Consider the following 25,795-nt stretch of genomic DNA (forward strand, 5'->3'; position numbering starts at 1 on the left):
AGCCATGTAGACCTAAGTGTGATTTCAGGCCTTTTCTTCCTGGTCTTCTTCTTCGAGTCCACATTTCTACTATTTGGACTTTTTCTCTTTGTCTGGCTCTCAGAGGATGATAGGGTCCGTGAAGTGACTCAGTGAGTTTTGATTTGTGGGCAAATAGATGCTTCCCTAGTCTGAAATTGAGAGCTTGCCTTAGATGCACCAACTCTTCACAAGTTCCCAGTTCTTAGAGGACAAGACCCTTGTAAACATGGCAGTGGCATTATTAGGAGTCTAGCTGGGAAAATCCAGTGTGTGCGCTTGGAAATGAGGGAGCTGGGGCTGGAGAGAAAGGCATGGGCTATGCCTTGGAGGGACTTGTGTGTCAAGCTGAGGACCTTTACTTTAAGCTCTAGAGGACCAGGCAGGGGAGATGTAGATACATTTCTCTGATAGGGTGGATGAATCGAAGGATGAGGGAAGAATGAAGGCAGAGACCAGGGAGGAGGCTCTCCAAGTGGCCAAGGCATAAAGCAAGAAGTGAGGCCTGGTGATTGCTTAGCTGTGGAACAGTGAAAGAGAGGGAGGCATCAAAATAAGTCTTGATTTCTGGATGGATGGATGGTAGGGATGTCCAGTAGGCCAGTGGCTACTGGGGTCTGCAGTGGAGGAGGGTGGTTGGGCTGGAGATAGGTGATGAGGGAGTTGTCAGCCGGTGGGTGGAAGAAAAGGGAACTTTTTCCAACTGTTTTCTTCCCTCTCTCTCTCTCTCTTTTTTTTTTTTTTTTTTTTTTAAGACAGAGTCTTGCTCTGTCACCCAGGCTGAAATACAGTGGCATGATCTTGGCTCACCACAGCCTCCGCCTCCCGGGTTCAAGCAGTTCTCCTGTCTCAGCCTCCAGAGTAGCTGGGATTACAGGCACATGCCACTCTGCCTGGCTAATTTTTTTATTTTTAGTGGAGATGGGGTTTCACCATGTTGGTCAGGCTGGTCTTGAACTCCTGACCTCAGGTGATCCACCTGCCTTGACCTCCCAAAGTGCTGGGATTACAGGCATGAGGCACCATGCCTGGCCTTTCTTCCCTCTCTTAAAGAGTGTTTATTTAATTCCACAAACATGAGCTTGTCACCCCCTGCAGCCTGGCATCTCCTACACGAGGTGATGGCTGAGGCTTCTGCTTCTGCTCGGGAGTAGCTCTGATCTCTCTGCTGTCTCTGGCACTGTCTACCCCTGTTGCCTCACCCCATCGGTCCCAGGGCACCTCTCTCGGGCGAGTCATGGAACCCTCTGACACTGATTTGCTCTCTTTTCTGAGCTGCTTTTAGCCCCTCATCCTTGGACCTTGATTTCTTGCTGCCTCCAGTCCCGCGGGCAGTCTTAGGTCTCCTGCCCTTCGCAAGCACCCTAGAGGGGCCACGTGCTCAGTGAGCTCAATGGGCACATCTTTCTAGTCTTGCTGTTCTTTTTAGAAGCCTTACTGGGCAGGGCCGACTTCACCCTAAAGGCTGCATCTCTTTACTCTGCTTTTGTTTGTTCCCAATAAAGTGGCTTCAAAATTGCTAACCCTGGCCTCTGTGAACTTGTGAGGTACAATTTTGTGTCTGTTATATTAACAAAAATACATGCATATCTTTCTGGTGATGGTATAAATTGCTGTTCTCTACTGGAAAGCAATTTGGAATGAAAATTTCAAGAACCATTTGAAAACGTGCTATCCTGCATACCTCCATTCCACCCACCCCAGGGATGTAGCCTACTGAAATAATTTTAAAGAAGTCACTGTATGAGAGAAAATGTTATTGCTATATTGTTATTGTGAGAAATTGGAAGTAGACTAAATGTCCAGCACTATAGGAATAATTAATGAAATATATACTCTATAAAGTCATTATGTTCTCATTAAAATAATAAATACAAAGCTGCAAATGGGGAAAAGCTTATAATGTTAGTGAAAATGAGACCGATTTTTTTATAAAGCAGCAGTTTTCAGACCCTTGGAGACTCCAGTTCAGTAGAACCAGGGCTTCATCTTCTCTCTCAACGCTGTGACAGGAGTTGCGTCTGCTTTTTGCTGAGTTTGCAGCTGCTATTTTTCTGGCAGCACATCTGTGCAGGCCTCTGCCTCGGCCTCTCTGGATCTGCTGATTGAGCAGTGGATTGATCTGTCCTTCTCTTTCGCGTTGACCTATGTGAGGAACCAACCAGCAAGGGAACAAGAAATGGAAATAGGCCTCGTTTGCATCATGACCTGTACGTCCTGCAGTAGGAAAAGATTGTACTTTAGTTGGTTTAACCAACAGCATTATTTTTCTAAACTAAGCAGTAAGAAGGAATTGAGTCTAGGGTTAGGGTTTTTATGTAGGATCAACAGACTGGGTCTCAAAAGAGGAAGGTGATGGAACACAGTGCGGAGGGGAGGTGCACTAGAAACAGAGGGCTTATGCTTTCATTCTGGCTTTGCTGCTTAATAGCTGTGTAACCTAATCTTAGAGACTTAACCTCTCTGAACTTCAGTTTTCTCATCTATAAAATGGGAAATATTAAAAGGATACTCACTGTGCTGGTGGCTTGTGCCTGTAATCCCAGCACTTTGGGAGGCTGAGGTGGGAGAATCACTTGAGCCCAGGTGTTCAAGACCAGCCCAGGCAACATGGCAAGACTCTGTCTCTATGAAATATTTAAAAATTAGCCAGGTATGGTGGTGTGCACCTGTAGTCTTAGCTACTTGGTAGGCTGAGATGGAAGGATCCCTTGGGCTTGAGAGGTCAAGGCTGCGGTGAACTGTGATTCCATCACTGCACTCCAGCCTGGGCAACAGAGCGAGACACTGTCTCAAAATGACGACAACAACAACAAAAGGCAAGAAAATAAAAGCGCCCTCTTCATGGACTTGTGTGAGGTGAAGCATATAAACTATTCAACATAGTAACTATATAAGGGAAGTGTTGTTGTTACTGTAGTTAATACTGTTAAGTGAGCTGTTTGGTATAGTGGAAAGCACCTGGACTGTGAATTCAGACTGGTTTGACTTTGAGTCCCAGCTCCATATCTAGTAATACTATGACCAAGTCCTCGTTAAAATCATACTCTTTTTTTCTTCAACCCCAGTCTTCTCACATATAAAATAGGGACACTGTCATCTACCTCACAGTTTTCTATGAGGATAAAACAATGACAGTGTATATGCAAGTATTTTGTAAGCTATATAGTGCTCATCAACATTTAGTTGGTGTTTACTTCTTGTGCTTTCTCACTGGAATGGCAGACGCTGTTGGACAGCAGGGGCAATGACCACTTTTGGGAACAGCAGTTGGATGGCTTAGATTGGACAGCCCAAGACATTGTGGCATTTTTGGCCAAGCACCCAGAGGATGTCCAGTCCAGTAATGGTTCTGTGTACACCTGGAGAGAAGCTTTCAACGAGACTAACCAGGCAATCCGGACCATATCTCGCTTCATGGAGGTGAGAATCTGTTGCTTGGATCATTTAGAAAAGACTTAATGGCTGCTTTCTCTGAGACGTTACAATAAGGTTCAGGCAGGAGGCAATTTTAGAAATAATGTATAGTCTCATTTACAAAAGTATCCCTCAAGCCTAACGCAGGATTTGGTAACAAAAGGCACTCAATAAATGTTAGTTGAATGGTTGAATGAGTTAAAATAAACTCTAGCTTTAGTAAATGAACTCTAGCTTTATTCTATATAGGCTCAAGAGAATGTTTCTACCCATTTTCTTCTAGGTTTTCCTATCTCAGTGACTAATGGCAGCAAAGCATTCCCTTAATAAAAGGCATTATTTGTGAAACTTACCTAAAATCTAATTCAGGTCCAATTAAATTTTTTAAATTTTATATTAAAAATTATATCAGTAGGGATGGGTAAGAGGTGTTTTGGTCTGTTTGGTTGGCTGGTTAGTTGCTGTGACTCAGAATTGCTAAGAAAACAGAAAAGTAAGATAAGATCATTGTTTTGACCTCTTTTCCTCCATAAAGTCAATAAATAACATATCTCTAAATTATTCTCAGAATTTCTCTTAAATTACAGTGAAAAACCAAAATCCTCCATCCTTGGTTGACGATTGGAAAACTACGTTAGAGAGGATTAGAGAGAGAGGATAAGCAGTCATGTAGTCAGCCCTTGCCTCCTAGGGTAGGATTTGTCTCAGCCACTGCTTGCTGTCCTGGCTGCCAGCGTTCTCACGAAGGCTGTTCTTCTACCAGTGTGTCAACCTGAATAAGCTGGAACCCATAGCAACAGAAGTCCGGCTCATTAACAAGTCCATGGAGCTGCTGGATGAGAGGAAGTTCTGGGCTGGTATTGTGTTCACTGGAATTACTCCAGGCAGCATTGAGCTGCCCCACCATGTCAAGTACAAGATCCGAATGGACATTGACAACGTGGAGAGGACAAATAAAATCAAGGATGGGTAAGTGGAATCCCATCACACCAGCCTGGTCTTAGGGAGGTCCAGAGCACCTACTAGGAAAAAAGGTACTTTAAGAATTTGGTAGAAATTTCAACAACAACAAAAAAACTCAACTTGGTGTCATGATTTTGGTGAAATTGGTACATGCCTTGCTGGAAGGTTTTTCAAAGCTCATAAAATGTCAGTACCTTTTGATTTAGCATTTCTACTCAAGGGAATTATTTCCAGGAATTTTGGTGGTGGGCGCCTGTAATCCCAGCTACTCAGGAGGCTGAGGCAGGAGAATCGCTTGAACCCAGGAGGTGGAGGTTCCAGTGAGCTGAGATCGTATCATTGCACTCCAGCCTGGGCAATAAGAGTGAAACTCCATCTCAAAAAAAAAAAAAAAAATACAAAAATAGAAACAGGGGCTTGGTAAGGCTAGCGGGGCTTTGGGTGATTGGTTTTTTTATTGTATGGTTCCAAAGGAATGGTTGATTACCTGTGGTTTGGTTTTAGGTACTGGGACCCTGGTCCTCGAGCTGACCCCTTTGAGGACATGCGGTACGTCTGGGGCGGCTTCTCCTACTTGCAGGATGTGGTGGAACAGGCAATCATCAGGGTGCTGACAGGCACCGAGAAGAAAACTGGTGTCTATATGCAACAGATGCCCTATCCCTGTTATGTTGATGACATGTAAGTTACCTGCAAGCCACTGTATTTAACCAGTTTATACTGGGCCAGATGGGGGTGTGTGTATGTGTGTGAGCGTGTGCATGCACGTGTGAATGATCTGGAAATAAGATGCCTGATGTAAGTTGTCAACAGTTGCAGCCATATGACAGACATACATATATGTGCACACACTAGTAAACCTCTTTGCTTCTCATCCATAGTTGCCACTTTTATTTTTTTTGTTTTTATTTTTTTTGAGATGGAGTCTCGCTCTGTCGCCCAGGCTGGAGTGCAGTGGCTTGATCTTGGCTCACTGTAACCTCCGCCTCCCAGTTTCAAGCTATTCTCCTGCCTCAGCCTCCACAATAGCTGGGACTACAGGTGCATGCTGCCACGTCTGGCTAATTTTTTGTATTTTAATAGAGATGAGGTTTCACTCTGTTGCCCAGGCTGGTCTCAAACTCCTGAGCTCAGGCAATCCACCCTCCTTAGCCTCCCAAAGTGCTGGGATTACAGGCATGAGCCACCACACCGAGCCCACCACTTCAATTTTTTACACTCTACCCTTTTGGTCAAAATTTGCTCAATCTGCAAGCTTAAAATGTGTCGTGACAAACACATGCAAGCACATACTCACACATACCTCCAGATGCAGAAACAGCATCTAAACTTAAAAAAGCACACTTTATGTAAATGTGTGCACTTCTCCCTAGGTGGTAAACCACATTTCAAAACAACCCAAATAAAACTGAACAAAGCTTCTTCCTCTTAGATTTTTTAGAAAATCTTTTAGTGCTGAGTCACTAAGCTGCCAAGTTCTCATTGTGGGAACTATGCCTTTGGATGTAATGATTTCTTCTAAGAGAATGGGCAGAGGTGTAGTTATTGCAAACATCTGAAATATGTAATGTCTCTTCCAGATTCTGGAAATTCTCTTATTCCCTGTTATTGTTGGCGATGGTGGTGGTGATGGGATGTGTGTATGTGTGTGCCTGTGTGTGTGTGTGTGTGTGTGTGTGTGTGTGTGTGTGGATCAGGATGCAGGAGGAGCAGGGTTCTCCTTATATTGGCTGTCTGTTTTGCATTGAACAGTCTGTTTCCTTGTATGGCTATCTGTAGCTTTTCCAGGTCACCAGAAATTATCCTGTTTTTTACCTTCTAAACAATTAGCTGGAATTTTTCAAAGGAAGATTTTTACAAAGACCCCTAAGCCAAGGTTTACTCTAGAAAGGATGTCTTAAGACAGGGCACAGGAGTTTACATGCATTAAGAGCTGGTGGCTGTTGTCATGTAGTGAGTTTGTGCCTGCATGATAAAGCTTTAACCTGAGCCTCAAGTTCAGGGTCCAGAATCTGTGTCCCTTTTACTTTGCACATCTGCATTTTCTACTCTAGCTTGGAATCTGCAACATTACTGACAAGAGCTGCCTGAAGTGTATGTCTGTGCTGTGAGTAGAGTTACGATAAGCAAGTCAATAGTGAGATGACTTTGGAGATGTTGAACTTTTGTGAGAGAATGAGTTGGTATTTTGGTTTGGCTTTTAGTACTTTAAAATAATCTACCTTTAGTTTAAGTATGGCTCACAGTTACCTAGTTACTGAAGCAAGCCCCCAAAGAGATTTGGTTTGGCAACATTTTGTTAGCTTCGTTTTTCTCTCTACATTGCATTGCTTATGAAGCATTGGGTCATATGTACATTTCGGAGTCCAGAGCACCTTTCCTTCTGTGGCCCAGATGTGGTGCTCCCTCTAGCATGCAGGCTCAGAGGCCTTGGCCCATCACCCTGGCTCACGTGTGTCTTTCTCCCCTTGTCCTTCCTTGGGGCCTCCAGCTTTCTGCGGGTGATGAGCCGGTCAATGCCCCTCTTCATGACACTGGCCTGGATTTACTCAGTGGCCGTGATCATCAAGGGCATTGTGTATGAGAAGGAGGCGCGGCTGAAAGAGACCATGCGGATCATGGGCCTGGACAACAGCATCCTCTGGTTTAGCTGGTTCATTAGTAGCCTCATTCCTCTTCTTGTGAGCGCTGGCTTGCTGGTGGTCATCCTGAAGGTAAGGCAGCCTCACCCCCTGTTCCCTGCCAGGGAACTCCAAAATAGCTCAACACAGGGTAAGGGAGGAGAAGAAGAAAAAAAATCGAAGCCTCGTGTAGAGAAGGGGTCATACCTATCATTTTCTGCAATTTCGTCAATTTATAGTTGGGGAAAGTGAAGCCCAGAGAGGGGCAGTGACTTGCCCAGGGTCAACCCAGCTGGGTAGCAGCTAAGCAGGACGAGAGTGCAGGGTTCATGCTTTCCAGATAACCACACGCTCAATTGTGCCATGCTGTCTACTTGGTAGTGGTTCATGGCAGCATCTGAGAGCTATTTATTTTCTTAGATATATTGGGTGGCGATTCTTCCCAAGTTTCTAAGAACAGTAATCAGAAGGATATATATTGTTGCAGGTTAGACTGTCTGGAAGCAGAGGCTGAAATAGAGTTTGATGTATGGGTATTTACGAGGGCTCAATACCTGTGGAAGGGATATGGAAGATGCAGGATTGGGCAGAGGGAGGAGTTGAACTGTGATACAGGGCTAACCCCGTGGGGCACTCTAGAGAATATGCAGCTTGTTGGAGCTGTTCTTCATCGAGCTGAAACATCCAGCCCTTTGTGCTCCCCCAAGGCCTCCCTCCTGACACCACCTACCCCAACCCTCTCAATCAATTGTTGGATGTGGGCTGCCCTGGGAAGGTCATGCCCCAGGGCCTACATGGCTCTCTGCTGCTGTGACAAACCCAGAGTTGCTGATGCCTGAGGCTGTCTCAGCTGGGCAAGCCTTCCCTGAATGGGGACTCTGGGCAGTGCAGTTTTGTGTCTGCACCATACATTAATATATTTATATCCAAATTTTCTCTGTCTGCAAGCATTTCATATAAAGATGCATCAGGTAAAAATAAATGTTTTTAAAGCAAAGGGAGTACAAAGAGATAAGAACTAACTAATTTAATACTAGATACCATCTGTTGCAAATAGTTCCTACTGATTGCCAAGGACTGTTTAAACACATCACATGAGCTGTCTTATTCTATCCTCACTAACCCTTTTAACAGATAAGGAAATGAGGCTCAGGAAGGTCAAGGACTTTACTGAGGTTCCACAGCAGGATACAGTTCTTGCTGAAAGCAACCCCTCCCTCCTGCTCTGATATCTAACTGCAAGGGCGAGGTCAGTGGCAGGGGTGGTGGTCCCCTGATTGGTGCATAAGAGCTGCTCTGAGACAACTGCATGATGGTGGGTCCTGCAGTTGTGTACCCATCAGCCAGAGGTAAGCTCAAAATATCCACAAGAGTTTGGATGATTGTGGGAATGCAGAATCCACAGTGATCAAGGGGGAAAGTCAAGTTGCCGGGCCATTTCCCTTGACTTTTAGGGAGAAAAGTTACGTGGGACATTATCTCCCACAGCTCTTCTGTGGTGCCACCAGTCTTAGTCCTTATATAAGGAGAAACCAGTTAAAATTACCTATTGAAGAAACAAAGAGCAAACTCGCCCACTGAGATGCGTAGAAAGCCCTAGAGTCTATTGTCTTCATAACTCTGCCATTATTTTTCTGTGTAGTCTTGGGTAAATCACTTATCTTCTTTATGATGGTTATGATCAGTTTCCTCATCAGAAAGATGAACAGCATTACACCTCTGCGTTGTCTCTAACATGACTAGGAATAAACCCTGTCTTTTTTCTGTAGATCATACAAATGAGTGCTCGGGATTGTTGAGGCAGCGCATTTGATGTGTCTCTTCCTTCCCAGTTAGGAAACCTGCTGCCCTACAGTGACCCCAGCGTGGTGTTTGTCTTCCTGTCCGTGTTTGCTGTGGTGACCATCCTGCAGTGCTTTCTGATTAGCACACTCTTCTCCAGAGCCAACCTGGCGGCAGCCTGTGGGGGCATCATCTACTTCACGCTGTACCTGCCCTACGTTCTGTGTGTGGCGTGGCAGGACTATGTGGGCTTCACACTCAAGATCTTCGCTGTAAGTACCTCTGGTCTTTCTTCAGTGGCTGTAGGCATTTGACCTTCCTTTGGGGTCCCTGAATAAAAGCAGCAAGTTGAGAACAGAATTGATAGTCTCTTTCCAATGGGACGTGAACCTTTGCTCTAGATTCTAAGCTCTTTAAGGGTTAAGGGCAAGGATTGTGTTTTATTAAATTGTTTACCTTTAGTCTTCTCAGTGAATCCTGGTTGAATTGAATTGAATGGAATTTTTCCGAGAGCCAGACTTCATCTTGAACTGGGCTGGGGATAAATGGCCTTGAGGAATGGCTTCAGGCAACAGATACCGTCTCTGCCCCTTTATCTCCCAGCTCTGTTGGCCATGTTCAGCTCATGACAAAGTCAAGGCCACAGATAGAACTGAAAAGTCTTGAGGTCAGAGATGGCCTCTCTTGTCTTCCTTGTGTCCAGTATGGTGTTTGCTTGAGTAATATTTTATGAACTAAACACAACTGAGGAGCGAGTGCCTCATCTTCCCACAAATTCCTGACTTGGACCCTTCCTTCCCTTGTACAGAGCAGGGGGAAATCTTGGATAGTGTGTGAGCCCCTACAAGTGCAAGCTGTCAGATGTCCCCAGGTCACTTATAAGGAAAGCTATGAATCACTCATAGGATGCTCCTGATGCCTCAGTCTGGGCTCCGTGGGCATCAGCAGCCCCAGCCAGGCACCTCTGATCCTGAGCCATCCTTGGCTGAGCAGGGAGCCTCAGAGGACTGTGGGTATGCACACATGTGCGGGGGAACAGGATTGCTGAGCCTTGGGGTATCTTTGGAAACATAAAGTTTTAAAAGTTTTATACTTCATTGTATATGCATTTCTGAAATGTTTGTGTATAATGAGTGGTTACAAGTTGAATCATTTTATATGTTACTTGGTAGCCCACCACTCCCCTAAAGGGACTCCATAGGTAAATACTACTTCTGTACCTTATGACTGATCCATTTTGCAAATTCAAATTTCTCCAGGTGTAATTTACACTAGAAGAGATAGAAAAATGAGAGAGACCAGAAAATGGATAGGTGACTTTGCCTGTTTCTCACAGAGCCTGCTGTCTCCTGTGGCTTTCGGGTTTGGCTGTGAGTACTTTGCCCTTTTTGAGGAGCAGGGCATTGGAGTGCAATGGGACAACCTGTTTGAAAGTCCTATGGAGGAAGATGGCTTCAATCTCACCACTTCAGTTTCCATGATGCTGTTTGACACCTTCCTCTATGGGGTGATGACTTGGTACATCGAGGCTGTCTTTCCAGGTACACTGCTTTGGGCATCTATTAGGAAAATATGACTTCTAGCCATTTTCCTTTCATTGTGCTAGAATCTCTGCAGTGCATGGGCCTCCCTGGGAAGTGGTTTGGGCTAAAGATCTACAGTAAACAGATAGTCTAAGGACAGGCAGCTGATGCTGAAAGTACAATTGTCACTACTTGTATAGCACTTGTTTCTTGAAAACTGTGTGCAAGGCAGCATGCAAAATGTTTTATACACATTGCTTCATTTAATTCTCACAAGGCTACTCTGAAGTAGTTACTATAATAACCAGCAATTTTCAAATAAGAGAACTGTGACTCAAAGATGTTAAGTAACCAGCTGTGGTCACACAACTGTTAAGTGTTGGTACATGGAGGAGAATCCACTTTGGTTACACTGGGTCGTAAGCCCATGCAAATCCTCTCAATGCTCACCCAATTCTGTATTTCTGTGTCCCCAGAGGGGGTACAACTAGGAGATGTTCTGTTTCCTGAGTACAGGTTGTTAATAATTAAATATACTAGCTCTAAGGCCTGCCTGTGATTTAATTAGCATTCAGTAAAAATTCATGTTGAATTTTTCTTTAGTACTTCTTTCTTAATACATCTACTCGACCAAGTCCAAGAGGAACCTGCCTTGGGACAAACTTTCATATGAGATCAAATTCTGAGACAGCAAGATTTAACTCTTTTTGGTTCACCTTCTGATCCTCCCCTAAGGAGGTATACATGAAATATTTATTACTCCTGCCTGAACTTCATTCATTGAATATGCAATTTTGCAGCATGCAGATTCTGGATTTAAATTCTGAGTCCTGAACTTACTGGCTGAGGGACCTTGGATAGGCTCCTTATCCCTCACTTTCCTCATTTCTAAAATGGGGATGGCACCTGCCCCATGGGTTGTTGGAAGGACTTACAGAGGTGCAGAATGTATGTTGTACATAGCAGGTTTCAACAAATGTTTGCTCCCCCTTTCCCTACATCCATTCCAATCTGTTCCTTCCCCAAAAGATGTGTCAAGGAGGAAATGGACCTGGCTGGGAAACCCTCAGAATACTGGGATGGCGCTGAGCTTGGCTCATACCTGTGCTTTGCTTTCAGGCCAGTACGGAATTCCCAGGCCCTGGTATTTTCCTTGCACCAAGTCCTACTGGTTTGGTGAGGAAAGTGATGAGAAGAGCCACCCTGGTTCCAACCAGAAGAGAATGTCAGAAAGTAAGTGCTGTTGACTTCCTGCTCTTTCTTTAACCTAGTGCTGCTGCCTCTGCTAACTGTTGGGGGCAAGCGACGTCTCCTGCCTTTCTAAAAGACTCTGAAATCACTCTAGGGGCAGAGAAATCACATGCAGTGTCCCTTTCCAAATCCTCCCATGCCATTTATGTCCAATGCTGTTGACCTGTTGGGAGTTCACGGTCTGGATCCCTGAGGGACATTTTCTTTGTTGTCTTGGCTTCTAGAAAAGTATCTTTTACTTGCCCCCTCCCAAACGCACATTTCGTGCTCTCCTAACAAACTAGAAGAAAGAGGTAAAGACAAGCATGATTGTGGAACCGTAACCTCGCTGCCTACCTTGTCATGGTGACCTGTGTGTGAGCCTGTGTGGGCTGAGACCAAGTGGCTACCACAGAGCTCAGCCTATGCTTCGTAACGTAATCATCCTTCATTACGTAGATCCCTAATCCTCTCTTGGCTCCTGACTGCAGGCAGAGAAGTCCACAGCTCATCAAAGGCTCTGCCTTCTGGGTTCTTTGTGCTTAGAGTGGCTTCCTAAGTGTTTAATAGGTCCCTTTTCTGCCAGTCTCTTCTGTGCCCATCCCCTGATTGTCCTTGGTAAAAGTATGATGCTCCTGAATGTAGCACGCTTGCCTGCTGTTCCTAATCATCTCCTACCTCCTCTCTACACCTAGCTCCTATTTCAGTCACCTAGAAATGCTCACAGTTGCTGGAATATGTCATGTTCTTCCACACCCCCATGCCTTTGTATGTACTGTTTGCTCTCACAGGAGAACCTTCTCTCTAACTTGCCTATCTTCTCAATTCCTCCTTTCTCTCCAAGATCTAGTTCAGGATCCCCACCCCTGAGCATCCCTCCTTGGTTCTCAGGTAGTCAGTCACTCTCTACCCTGAACTTCCATGGCATGTGAAAGAAAATCTTATTTTTTAAAAACAATTATAGACTCACAAGAAGTAATAAAAGCTACATGAGGGGGTTCCCCCAATGGTAGCACCATGCGTAACTATAGAATAATATCAAAACCATGAAATTGACATTGGTGCAATTCACAAACCTTCAGATTTCACTAGCTTTATGTGCACTCATTTGTGTGTGTGTGTGTATTTAGTTCTATGCAGTTTTATCATGTGTGAATTCATGTAATTACTAGCTCAATCAAGCTGCAGAAATGTCTCATTGTCACAAAGCTCCTTCATGCTACCCCTTAATGGCCACAGCCACCTCCCTTCTTCCTCAGTTCCTGACACCTCTCAACCACTGATGCATTCCTCATTTTTACAGTTTTATTATTTCCAGAATGTTACGTAAATGGAACCACACAGTAGGTATCCTTTTGATACTGGCTTTTTTTTTTTTTTTTTTTTTTTCCACTCAGCAGAATTCCCTTGTGATCTTTCCAAGTTGTATGTGTCAACAGTTCATTCCTCTTCACTGCTAAGTAGTGTTCCCTGGGAGGGAGATATCACAGTTCCATGGCGTTTTTAGATGTATTTTTGAAACAACTTTCAGCATCCTGTATTTTAATTGTTCATCAAGTCCTTTTCCCAACAGACTCTGAATGCTCCTTTATCATTGTATTCCCATCACCAACATCAGTATCCAAATAGGCCTTACATAAACATTTGTAGCCTCCTGCCTGCCTGTGAAACCAGGGTGGACATGGAGAGAAGGCATTGCTGAGAGTACGAGCGCAGCGCCATGCGTCCTTACCCTCCACTCCTCAGTGCTTTCTGTGGGTTCATTTCTGTCCTCTCTCCTGTCACAGTCTGCATGGAGGAGGAGCCCACCCATCTGAAGCTGGGCGTGTCCATTCAGAACCTGGTAAAAGTCTACCGAGATGGGATGAAGGTGGCTGTCGATGGCCTGGCACTGAATTTTTATGAGGGCCAGATCACCTCCTTCCTGGGCCACAATGGAGCGGGGAAGACGACCACCATGTAAGAAGAGGGTGTGGTTCCCACAGAATCAGCCACAGGAGGGTTCTGCAGTAGAGTTAGAAATTTATACCTTAGGAAACCATGCTGGTCCCTGGGACAAGGGGAGGAGCACGTGAGGAGTTGCCGAGTGTGAAAATATTACGTAATCACGAGTGTCTTTCCACGTGCTAGTTTTCTAGATGTTATTTCTTCAGCCTAAAACAGTCTGGGGCCTCTAGATGTTATTTCTTCAGCCTAAAACAGGCTGGGGCCTCAGATGACCCTTCCCATGTAGTTCACAGAATTCTGCAGTGGTCTTGGAACCTGCAGTCACGAAAAGATAGATTACATATGTTGGAGGGAGTTGGCAATTCCCAGGAACTCTGTCTCTAAGCAGTTGTGAGAAGCAGCTGGGCAACTGGCTTGACTGCCTTCCCTGGGACCTCAAGGACCTTACAGCAGGTAGTGTCAGGAGGGATCAGGGACTGTAAAGCACCAGCGTTAGCCTCAGTGGCTTCCAGCATGATTCCTCAGCCGTTCCAAAGGGTGTACCTTTGGGGGGTGACATTCCTTCCTGTTTCCTTTTAATCTTTTGTTAAAACATAAAATTAATATATTATGAGCTTTTCAGAAGATTTTTAAAAGGTAGTCAGAAATCCTACTACCTAACATAAAAATTATTATCTTTGGCCGGGCGCGGTGGCTCAAGCCTGTAATCCCAGCACTTTGGGAGGCCGAGGCGGGTGGATCACGAGGTCAGGAGATCAAGACCATCCTGGCTAACATGGTGAAACCCCGTCTCTACTAAAAATACAAAAAACTAGCCGGGCGTGGTGGCGGGCGCCTGTAGTCCCAGCTACTCGGAGGCTGAGGCAGGAGAATGGCGTGAACCTGGGAGGCGGAGCTTGAAGTGAGCTGAGATCGCGCCACTGCACTCCAGCCTGGGTGACACAGCGCGAGACTCCGTCTCAAAAAAAAAAAAAAAAAAAAAAAAAAATCTTTGAATAATATGTTCTTGTTTGTCCATTTTCCGTGTGTGCGATGTTAGGCATACAAAATATGTTTTTTAAAGTATACTTTCATTGCAAATTGGAAACTTCTTTTAAAAAATGCTCACACTAGAATTGGCATTTCTAACACATAGGCCCACTTGTAGTTATTTACTGAAGTAAAAGGACTGCTTTGCTTTGTTTGGGTCTGGTAGGGTTCATTAGAAAGGAATGGGGCTGGTGGGAGGGTTGGTTTTCTGTTCTCTCTGCAGCCTGAATGGAGCATCTAGAGTTAAGGGTAGGTCAGCCCTGACTCCTGTACTTCTAAATTTTTGTCCTCAGGTCAATCCTGACTGGGTTGTTCCCCCCGACCTCGGGCACAGCCTACATCCTGGGAAAAGACATTCGCTCTGAGATGAGCACTATCCGGCAGAACCTGGGGGTCTGTCCCCAGCATAATGTGCTGTTTGACATGTGAGTACCAGCAGCCCGTTAAGAATAGGCCCTTTCTGGATGTGTCTGTCATGCCATCGTGGGAGGAGTGGGACTTAGGCATTTTACTTTGTTATGTTTTTGTTTTTTCTTTTTTTTTTTTTTTTTTTTTTTTTTTTGAGACGGAGTCTTGCTCTGTAGCCAGGCTGGAGTGCAGAGTGGTGCTCACTGCAACCTTGGCCTCCAGGTTCAAGCAATTCTCCTGCCTCAGCCTCCCGAGTAGCTGGGACTCTGGGCACACACCACCATGCCCAGCTAATTTTTGTATTTTTAGTAGAGACAGGGTTTCACCATGTTGGCCAGGATGGGCTCAATGTCTTGACCTTGTGATCCACCCACCACGGCCTCCCAAAGTGCTGGGAACACAGGCGTGAACCACTGCGTCTGGCCGCATTTTACTTTCTTTGAATGTGGCAGGCTCACCTCCCTGAACACCTCGAGACCTAGTTGTTCTTTGATTTTAGAAGAAGTGGGAGGTGAATGGTTGAGCTGAGAGGTGACTTCAGCACAGCCAGTGGATGGGGGCTTGGGAAACATTGCTTTCTATTATTGTCATGCTGGAGGGCCCTTTAGCCCATGCTCTCCCCCGCCACACTCCTTATTGAGGCCTGGAGCAGACTTCCCAGACCTGGTAGTGCTTCAGGGCCCTGGTATGATGGACCTGTATTTGCTGCTCAAGACATTTGCTCCCACTCAGGTTGTCCCATCAGCAATAAGGCCCCCAGGGAGCCCGTGTGATGGAGCCAGAGAGAGACCTGAGCTCTGCAATCTTGGGCAAGGCTTTTCCCTTATGTTTCTTCTTATCTAAAGTGAACAGCTGGGGCTCATATGCTCCCTCCTCATCTAAAGTGAACACATGGGGCTCACGTGCAGGGTCCTCCCTGCTTTCAGAGCCTGGGGTCCCCTGAGGTTCAGGAGGGCTTCTCCAGGTGTGTGCTGAGCTGACTTCTTGGTGGACGTGCTGTGGGGACAGCCCGTTAAAGACAACATCTTGGGGCACTGAAATTGAAAGTTGGAACTGCCTGGTGCATGGTGGCCAGGCCTGCTGGAAACAGGTTGGAAGCGATCTGTCACCTTTCACTTTGATTTCCTGAGCAGGTCATGTGCTTGTTCACTGTTGTTCTACTTTGAATCTTGAAGATTGTTTTTCAGAAATTGATAAAAAAAAAAAAAAGTGAGGGGAGAGGAAAATATGCCTATTCTCATCTGTTCTGAGCTAGGGGACACTGTATTCTGGGGTATCCAGTAGAGCCCAGAGCTGACCTGCCTCCCTGTCCCCAGGCTGACTGTCGAAGAACACATCTGGTTCTATGCCCGCCTGAAAGGGCTCTCCAAGAAGCACGTGAAGGCGGAGATGGAGCAGATGGCCCTGGATGTTGGTTTGCCATCAAGCAAGTTGAAAAGCAAAACAAGCCAGCTGTCAGGTGCGGCCCAGAGCTACCTTCCCTGTTCCTCTCCCCTCCTCCTCCAGCTACACACACGCAGAGGAAAATCAGCACTGCCCCAGGGTCCCAGGCTGGGTGAGGTGGGTAATAGAAACTTGTCCCTGGCTGTGTCCCCAGGTCCTCTGCCTTCACTCACTGACTGGGGCTGGTCCTGGAGTTTGTCTCACTGTTTTTTTTTTGTAGGTGGAATGCAGAGAAAGCTATCTGTGGCATTGGCCTTTGTCGGGGGATCCAAGGTCGTCATTCTGGATGAACCCACAGCTGGTGTGGACCCTTACTCCCGCAGGGGAATATGGGAGCTGCTGCTGAAATACCGACAAGGTGCCTGATGTATATTTATTCTGAGTAAATGGACTGAGAGAGAGCGGGGGGTTTTTAAGAAGTATGGTTGTATCGCTTGGCTACTCTTCTGTGAAGCCATGGGATTCTCTTCTGTTATCACAGAAGAGATAAAGGGCATTGAGACTGAGATTCCTGAGAGGAGATGCTGTGTCTTTATCCATCTTTTTGTCCCCAACATGGTGTACTAAATTTATGGTTAGTCGAAAGGGTGGATGCATAAATGAATGGAATGGGAGAGGGACAGGGAGACGATTGGGCTCTCTGGTTAGAGATCTGATGTGGTACAGTATAAGGAGCACAGGCAGGCTTTGAGCCAACCCTGGCTGGTCCTGAGACATTGGGAAAGTCACAACTTGCCTCACTTTCTTTGCCGATAATAATAGTGGTGCTTACGTCATAGATTAAATTAAATAAGAATGCACACAAACCACCTAGCACAATGCCTGGCATATAACAAGTTCCCAAATAAATGCTACTGTTCTTACCTGTGTCACGATGTGGTACCTATATACATATCCAAAGCTTTGCCATTCTAGGGGTCACAGCCATACAGGGTTAAAGGTGGCTTCCAGGTCTCTTTGCCCTGCTTACCCCTGCTAATCTCTCTCTAGTCCCTGCCACTGTGATAAATGAGAACTGAGAGGCCTCACCTATCCCACATCCTTGTGTTTGTGCCTGGCAGGCCGCACCATTATTCTCTCCACACACCACATGGATGAAGCGGACATCCTGGGGGACAGAATTGCCATCATCTCCCATGGGAAGCTGTGCTGTGTGGGCTCCTCCCTGTTTCTGAAGAACCAGCTGGGAACAGGCTACTACCTGACCCTGGTCAAGAAAGATGTGGAATCCTCCCTCAGTTCCTGCAGAAACAGTAGTAGCACTGTGTCATACCTGAAAAAGGTGAGCTGCGGTCTTGGTGCTGGGCTGGTGTTGGGTCTGGGCAGTCAGGACTTGCTGGCTGTGAATGGTTTCCCCACCTCCACCCCTTTTGCCATGTTGAAGCCACCATCTTCCTGCTCTGCCCCTTGGAAATCATATCATACCTCAGGCATGGAAAGCTAAGGAGCCCTCTGTTCCTATTGTGCTAGTTCTGTTGAATCCCGTTTTCCTTTTCCTATGAGGCACAGAGAGTGATGGAGAAGGTCCTTATAGGACATTATTATGTCAAAGAAAAGAGACTTGTCAAGAGGTAAGAGCCTTGGCTACAAATGACCTGGTGTTCCTGTTCATTACTTTTCAATCTCATTGACCTTAACTTTTAAACTATAAAACAGCCAATATTTATTAGGCACTGATTTCATGCCAGAGAGACTCTGGGCATAAAAGAAAATAATGATAATCATTAATTTTATATAGCATTGTTACCATTTACAACCTTTTTTTTTTTTTTTTTTTAACCTCTATCATCTCAATTAAAGTACAGAGAAACCCTGGGAAGAAGGTAACTATATTTATTATCCCAGATGAGGGAAGTGAGGCTTATAGGGATTTGGTAGCTTATTCAAGGTCACCCAGCAGGTAAATAACAGTGGTAGGACCAGACTCAATTACCAGGTATGTTTTCCCCTGTACCGCAGTACATGCCTGAGATTTCTTTGTGTGTTGAAGCCAGTGGTACCTAACATATTTACATCCCAACCTTAAACTCCTATCCATTTATTTACCTTTTAATGAGCCTCTTGACTCAAGTGCAGTCTGAGGACCAGCAGCATCAGGATCACTTGGGAACTTGTTAGAAATTCAGCAACTTGGGCCCAGCTCAGACCTACCGAATCAGAATCTGTGTATTTTAACAAGGTCCTCAAGTGGTTGAACACACATTGAAGCTTGAGAAGCATTGAAGTAGACATGTAGCCAGGTAAAGGCCTTGCCTGAGATGGTTGGCAAAGGCCTTGTTGCAGCATTCATTGGGAGGCCACAGTTCTTCTGGCAACTCTGCTTCCTGACCTTTCACCCTCAGGAAGCAAGGCTGTTCACACAGCACACACATGCCAGACGGGGTCCTCTGAAGCCACGGCTGCCAGTGCATGTGTCCCAGGGAAAGCTTTTTCCTTTAGTTCTCACACAACAGAGCTGCTTAGAAGCCCTCCCCGGCGAAGGTGCTGGTGGCTCTGCCTTGCTCAGTCCCTGATCCGTTCTCACCTCCTTCTTTGCCATCAGGAGGACAGTGTTTCTCAGAGCAGTTCTGATGCTGGCCTGGGCAGCGACCATGAGAGTGACACGCTGACCATCGGTAAGGACTCTGGGGTTTCTTATTCAGGTGGTGCCTGAGCTTCCCCCAGCTGGGCAGAGTGGAGGCAGAGGAGGAGAGGTGCAGAGGCTGGTGGCGCTGACTCAAGGTTTGCTGCTGGGCTGGGGCTGGGTGGCTGTGGGGGCGGGTGCAGCTTGGTGGTGGGTTGGCCTAATGCTTGCTGGGGTGCCTGGGGCTCGGTCTGGGAGCTAGCAGGGCAGTGTCCCAGAGAGCTGAGATGACTGGGATTTGGGGAATCCCTTAGGGGAGTGGACACTGAATACCGGGGATGAGGAGCTGAGGGCCAAGCCAGTGGGCTGAGATTTGAGCCTAGTATATAAGAAGAGTGAGAGCCCAGGAGATCAGGCACAGCCTTCCAGATTTTTCTTGGGTAGCGTGTGTAGGAGGCCAGTGTCACCAGTAGCATATGTGGAACAGAAGTCTTGACCCTTGCCATCTCTGCTGAGTCCTAATGGCTGGCTTTTCCCAGGAAGCCTTCTGCTTCCATGAACTGTTAGATTAACCCTCTATTTAGGTAAATGAGGGAGCCTACTTTTCAAGTATAGGAAAGGGTGAAGAATCTTCTAAGATTCCTTTACTCAAGTTTTCTGTTGAAGAATCCCAGAGCTTAGGCAATAGACACCAGACTTTGAGCCTCAGTTATCCATCCACCCATCCATCCACCTACCCACCCATCCTCGCATCCACCCATCCACCCATCCTACACTGAGTACCTACAATGTGCCTGGCTTTGGTGATACAAAGGTGAATAAGACATAGTCCTTTCCTTTGCCCCCAACCCTCAGACCAGAGATGAACATGTGGAATGATTAAAATACCTGGAACAGGTGTGGTGTATGAGCAGCAGGCTTCTGAGGAGAGGGTGGGGGATGGCCAGCCCTCACTCTGGAGCCCCTCTGCGTTGATTGAGCCGTCTTTGCATTCTGGTCCCTGCAGATGTCTCTGCTATCTCCAACCTCATCAGGAAGCATGTGTCTGAAGCCCGGCTGGTGGAAGACATAGGGCATGAGCTGACCTACGTGCTGCCATATGAAGCTGCTAAGGAGGGGGCCTTTGTGGAACTCTTTCATGAGATTGATGACCGGCTCTCAGACCTGGGCATTTCTAGTTATGGCATCTCAGAGACGACCCTGGAAGAAGTAAGTTAAGTGGCTGACTGTTGGAATATATAGCAAGGCCAAATGTCCTAAGGCCAGGCCAGTAGCCTGCACTGGGAGCAGGATTATCATGGAGTTAGTCATTGGGTTTTTAGGTCATTGACATCTGAGTAATGTTGACTCCAGTTAGCCATTTAAGATGGTGGTGGGAGACAGCAGGAAAGAAGTATTTTCCTCTGTACCACAGTACATGCCTGAGATTTATTTGTATGTTGAAAACAGTGGTACCTAACAGATTTACATCCCAACCTTAAACTCCTATCCACTTATTTACGTTTTAATGAGCCTCTTTACTCAAGTACAGTGTGAGGACCAGCAGCATCAGGATCACCTGGGAACTTGTTAGAAATTCAGCAACTTGGGCCCAGCTCAGACCTACTGAATCAGAATCAGGAGCAATTCCCTGGTGTGACTGTGTCACAGCCAGGTATCAACTGGATTCTCATACATAGGAAATGACCAACATTTATGAATGGATAGTCTACTTATGCGAGGTGCTGAGATTTGTTTTTTTTTTTTTTTAATCACTGTGACCTCATTTAATTCTCATAAAAAGATGAAAAAATGAACACTCAGGAATGTTGACATGAGATTCAGAATCAGGGATTTGGGGCTTCAAAGCCCATACTCTCTTTATCCATGTAATGCCTCCCCTTAGAGATCCAGCATCACAGACCTTGAGGGCTGAAGGGGATATAAAAGCTGTCTGGCTCAGTGGTCTCCAAGTTTGACAGTGCAGCAGAATCACCTGGGGGTGTTACTAAAAGTAAACATTCTAAGGTTTGGCTTCAGGGCCTGTGCATCAGAATTTCTGGAGGTAAGGCCTTGAAGTCTGTACTTCCGTTGCATGCTTCGGACACAGTGGTCTATAGACTCGAGTTTGGAAATTATTGCGCTCATTCAGATTCTCTTCTGATGTTTGAATCTCTGCCATCGTATTTCTAGTGCTCTATTTCCTCCTGCTCATTCTGTATTGGATAACTTGTCATAGTGCTAGCCTACTCAAAGATTTAGAGCCACAGTCCTGAAAGAAGCCACTTGACTCATTCCCTGTAGGTTCAGAACAAATTTCTTCTGCTGCAGTGTCCTACTGTCATAGCTTTTTTTTTTTTTTTTTTTTTTTTTTTTTGATGAGACGGGAGTTTTGCTCTTATCGCCCAGGCTGGAGTACAGTGGTGCGATCTTGGCTCACTACAACCTCTACCTCCCGGGTTCAAGTGATTCTCCTGCCTCAGCCTCCCGAGTAGCTGGAATTACAAGCATGTGCTACCACGCCTGGCTAATTTTGTATTTTTAGTAGAGACGGGTTTTCTCCATGTTGGTCAGGCTGGTCTCGAACTCCCGACCTCAGGTGATCAGCCCGCCTCGGCCTCCCAATGTGCTGGGATTATAGGCATGAGCCACCGCGCCCAGCCATAGCTTTAATTTAAAAATGATTGTCTAGATTGATAGCTCTCACCACTGAGGAAATGTTCTCTGGCAAAAACGGCTTCTCTCCCAAGTGACTCTGACAAAGTGTTATTAAGAAATGTGGCTTCTACTTTCTCTGTCTTAAGGGGCTAACATGCCACTCAATAATGTAATAATCATGGCAGTGATGACTGCTTTCGTAATGTTGGTGCTTATAATGTTCTCACCTGCTCTCATTTTGCAGATATTCCTCAAGGTGGCTGAAGAGAGTGGGGTGGATGCTGAGACTTCAGGTAACTGCCTTGAGGGGGAATGGCACACTTAAGATAGTGCCTCCAGCTGGCTTTCTCAGCGCATGAGTATTGTTCCTTTCCCTTTGAATTGTTCTATTGCATTCTCATTTGGAGAATGTAGGTTTGTTGCAGATGGGGAAAGTTTGTTTTGTTGTAAATAAAATAAAGTATGGGATTCTTTCCTTGTGCCTTCAGATGGTACCTTGCCAGCAAGACGAAACAGGCGGGCCTTCGGGGACAAGCAGAGCTGTCTTCGCCCGTTCACTGAAGATGATGCTGTTGATCCAAATGATTCTGACGTAGACCCAGGTATGTTAGGGCAAGATCAATCGGTGTCCCACTGTTTGAATGTGAAATTCTCTCTCATGCTCCCAGCTGTTTTCTTGGGATGGCCTTTAGCCAAGGTGATAGATCCCTACAGAGACCAAAGAGATGTGAGGAAATGATAAAAGCCCCTTGTTCTTTGCAGCGTCGTGCATGTGATCAAACCTGAAAGAGCCCATCCATATCACTTCCTTTAAAGACGTAAAGATGGTGCCTCAATCCTCTGAACCCATGTATTTATTATCTTTTCTGCAGGGTCCTAGTTTCTTGTATATATTAGGTGTTTAATTGTTGAACAAATATTCTTTCAAGTAGATGAATTATTTTGAAAGAGTCAGAAAGGGGAATTTGCTGTTAGAGTTAATTGTACCCTGAGACTTATATATTTGAGGCCGGGCACAGTGGCTCAAGCCTGTAATCCCAGCTCTTTGAGAGGCCAAGGTGGGTAGATCACCTGAGGTCAGGAGTTTGAGACCAGCCTGACCAACAAGGTGAGACCCCATCTCTACTAATACCAAAAATTAGCTGAGTATGGTGGTACATACCTGTAATCCCAGCTACTTGGGAGGCTGAGGCAGGAGAATCGCTTGAACCTGGGAGGCAGAGGTTTCAGTGAGTCAAGGTTGTGCCATTGCACTCCAGACTAGGCAACAAAAGTGAAAACTCCATCTGAAAAAAAAAAAAAAAAGACTTAGATATTTTAGATGAGTGTGTCTTTGTGTGTTTAACTGAGATGGAGAGGAGAGATAAGGCATCAAACAAATATTGTTAAGATGTAAAAGCACATCAGTTAGGTATCATTCATTTAAGACAAGGATTTCTAGAAAATGTTTAGGAACAGAAAACTTTCCAGTTCTCTCACCCCTGCTCACAAGAGTGTATGGCTCTTACATTATATATAATTGCCTGACTTCATACAGTATCAGTACTTAGATCATTTGAAATGTGTCCACGTTTTACCAAAATATAATAGGGTGAGAAGCTGAGAAGCTAATTGCCATTGTGTGTTCTCAAATATGTCAAGCGATGTACATGGCCTGTTTCATAGAATAGTCTATAAGAAATTGATGACTCAGTTCATCCGAATGGCTGGCTGTAATACCTGGTTATGCATGAACACATCTTTTCAGTTGTCTCAAGACACCTTTGTTTTCTGTACTTGTCAGACAAGGACTGAAAGGCAGAGACTGCTCTTGTTAGACATTTTGAGTCATAACTCTTCCTTGGACATAGCTTTGTCCTAAAAGTTTACTTCTGAGAAACTTTTAGCTTCAGACACACGCCTCCAAGATAGTTGTTGAAGACACCAGAAGAAGGAGCATGGCAATGCCGAAAACACCTAGATAATAGGTGACCTTCAGTGTTGGCTTCTTGCAGAGTCCAGAGAGACAGACTTGCTCAGCGGGATGGATGGCAAAGGCTCCTACCAGGTGAAGGGCTGGAAGCTTACACAGCAACAGTTTGTGGCCCTTTTGTGGAAGAGACTGCTAATTGCCAGACGGAGTCGGAAAGGATTCTTTGCTCAGGTGAGATGTGCTGTTTTGGCTAGAGACTCTGGCCTCAGGGGTGGGCTGCAGGCTCTGTGACCAGTGAAGGCAGGATAGCATCTTGGTCAAGATATGGATGCTGGAGCCAGATTTATCTGTATTTCAATCCCAGTTCTATTCCTTGCCAGTGTTGTATCTGCTGGCAAGTTACTTCTCTATGCCTCAATCTCCTCATCTGTAAAATGGGGATAATAATATTACCTGCAGTACAGGGTTGTTACGAAAATAAAAACCAATAGGTGCTTAGAATGGGGCCTGACATGAGCAAGTGCTTACTTTTGTGTGTGTATATGTTATTTTGGAGGAGAACATAAAAAGGACAAAGTATAGAAAAACTGATCGGGTGTATTCAGCTGTCGTAACAGAGTTTTTATACCCAGATGCACTTGACATGTGAACTTATTAGAAACTTGATTTTTCTCTGAGTTGATGTTTAACTCAAACTGGTAGAAAAGGTAGGTCAGAATATAGCTGGCCAACAGAGAAGACTTCTTACACTATTGTCTGCATGTCAGTGTTTGCATGCTAACTTGCTTAGTTAGAAGGGTTAAATTTTTTCACTCTGTAAAATCAAGAAATGTAGAGAAAAGGTCTGCAGAGAATCTTCCACACTGATGATGTGGATACTGTTAAGAGCAGGAGTTTGGAGCATACAGAGCTGGAGTTGAATCCTGACTTTGCTACTTATTGGCCGTATGACTTTGGGCAAGTTGCTTAATCTCTCTGATCCTCAGTTACCTTTGTTTGTTGATGATAATCATTGATAACACAACCATAAATAATGACAACAGAGATAATTCTCATTATAGTACTTACTATACAGACTTATTCACTCAATGTCAATTTTCTGCATTGAAATCCCAGAACATTAGAATTGGGGGCATTGTTTGAATCTTTAAGGTTATAAGGGATACATTTCTCAACAATAAATGGGAGGAGCTTTGGGTTTACTTACAAAGTATGCCCAAGTCATTTTTTTTTTTTTTTTTTTTCAGAGAAGATATGGTAGAAAGTCTTAGGAGGTTGAAGAAGGAATTGGATATTTATTCTTTCTGAGACTGTCACGGGAGACAATGACTATGGTTGTCCGTGATTGGAGCCATTGCTGTAGAGTTGGTTTTATGATAGTGTAGGATTTGAATGGGCCGTGTGTTCTCAGACCTCAGATTAAAGTGAGAAAACTGAGGCCAGTGGGGAGAGTGACTTCACATGGGTGCACCTGTACTAGAGACAGAACCAGGATTCAGGACTTCTGGCTCCTGGTCCTGGGTTCATGGCGCCCAATGTGGTCTTTCTGTCTTCAGGAGGAAGAAGGGCAGGACCCAGTGTTCTGAGTCACCCTGAATGTGAGCACTATTTACTTTGTGAACTTCTTGGCTTAGTGCCTCTGCCAGGTGGCCATAGCCTCTGGCCTTGTGCTGCCAGAGAAGAGGTTTAGTTTTCAGGCTCCATTGCTTCCCAGCTGCCAAGAATGCCTTGATTCAGCATAGTCATAGGCTCTGCACTCCTCATTGCCGTGCTGGTTGGTCGGGGAGGCTGGCTGGACTCGTAGGGATTTGCCCCTTGGCCTTGTTTCTAACACTTGCCATTTTCCTGCTGTCCCCCTGCCCCCTCCACTGCCTGGGTAAAGATTGTCTTGCCAGCTGTGTTTGTCTGCATTGCCCTTGTGTTCAGCCTGATCGTGCCACCCTTTGGCAAGTACCCCAGCCTGGAACTTCAGCCCTGGATGTACAACGAACAGTACACATTTGTCAGGTATGTTTGTCTTCTATGTCCCAGGAGGGGATAAGATTCAAGCAGACCAAAGATGTTTACGAGGGCCAAGGGAATGGACTTCAGAATTACACAGTGGAATAAATTTTACTTCTGTGACTCAGGTCCCTGTATAAGCTAATACTGCATGCATAGAACAGCAGCGAACTAACCCCGAATAATAGGCCAGTCTTCTGTTGAGCCTTTCAGCCTCTCTCCTCTTTATCCTACTGTTGTCAGGAACAGCCACATGTGTTTTAGGTAAAATAATCTGCCCTTGCAAAAATCCACGATTAAG

The 25,795-nt window shown here is 45.4% G+C and overlaps 1 protein-coding gene across 3 annotated transcripts in view; it reads left to right on the forward strand.

Annotated features, from left to right (window-relative positions):
• Window positions 1-25,795, forward strand: part of ABCA1 (ATP binding cassette subfamily A member 1) — a 147,660-nt gene that overhangs the window by 92,306 nt on the left and 29,559 nt on the right. For 2 of the 3 annotated variants that reach the window (XM_050761838.1, XM_050761839.1), the window contains exons 12-29: window positions 3,244-3,441; window positions 4,199-4,404; window positions 4,903-5,079; window positions 6,890-7,112; window positions 8,852-9,073; window positions 10,138-10,342; window positions 11,444-11,557; window positions 13,342-13,513; window positions 14,824-14,955; window positions 16,255-16,397; window positions 16,602-16,739; window positions 17,443-17,663; window positions 19,024-19,102; window positions 19,951-20,153; window positions 21,826-21,874; window positions 22,070-22,183; window positions 23,576-23,724; window positions 25,376-25,500. In XM_050761838.1, coding sequence (XP_050617795.1) covers window positions 3,244-3,441; window positions 4,199-4,404; window positions 4,903-5,079; window positions 6,890-7,112; window positions 8,852-9,073; window positions 10,138-10,342; window positions 11,444-11,557; window positions 13,342-13,513; window positions 14,824-14,955; window positions 16,255-16,397; window positions 16,602-16,739; window positions 17,443-17,663; window positions 19,024-19,102; window positions 19,951-20,153; window positions 21,826-21,874; window positions 22,070-22,183; window positions 23,576-23,724; window positions 25,376-25,500 — 2,870 coding nt within the window. Of the gene's footprint in view, window positions 1-3,243; window positions 3,442-4,198; window positions 4,405-4,902; window positions 5,080-6,889; window positions 7,113-8,851; window positions 9,074-10,137; window positions 10,343-11,443; window positions 11,558-13,341; window positions 13,514-14,823; window positions 14,956-16,254; window positions 16,398-16,601; window positions 16,740-17,442; window positions 17,664-18,923; window positions 18,997-19,023; window positions 19,103-19,950; window positions 20,154-21,825; window positions 21,875-22,069; window positions 22,184-23,575; window positions 23,725-25,375; window positions 25,501-25,795 lie in introns of all 3 variants that reach the window. The other variant, XM_050761840.1, reaches the window with a different exon arrangement.

Source organism: Macaca thibetana, chromosome 15 (assembly GCF_024542745.1).
Source record: "Macaca thibetana thibetana isolate TM-01 chromosome 15, ASM2454274v1, whole genome shotgun sequence".
Taxonomy (NCBI): Eukaryota; Metazoa; Chordata; class Mammalia; order Primates; family Cercopithecidae; genus Macaca; species Macaca thibetana.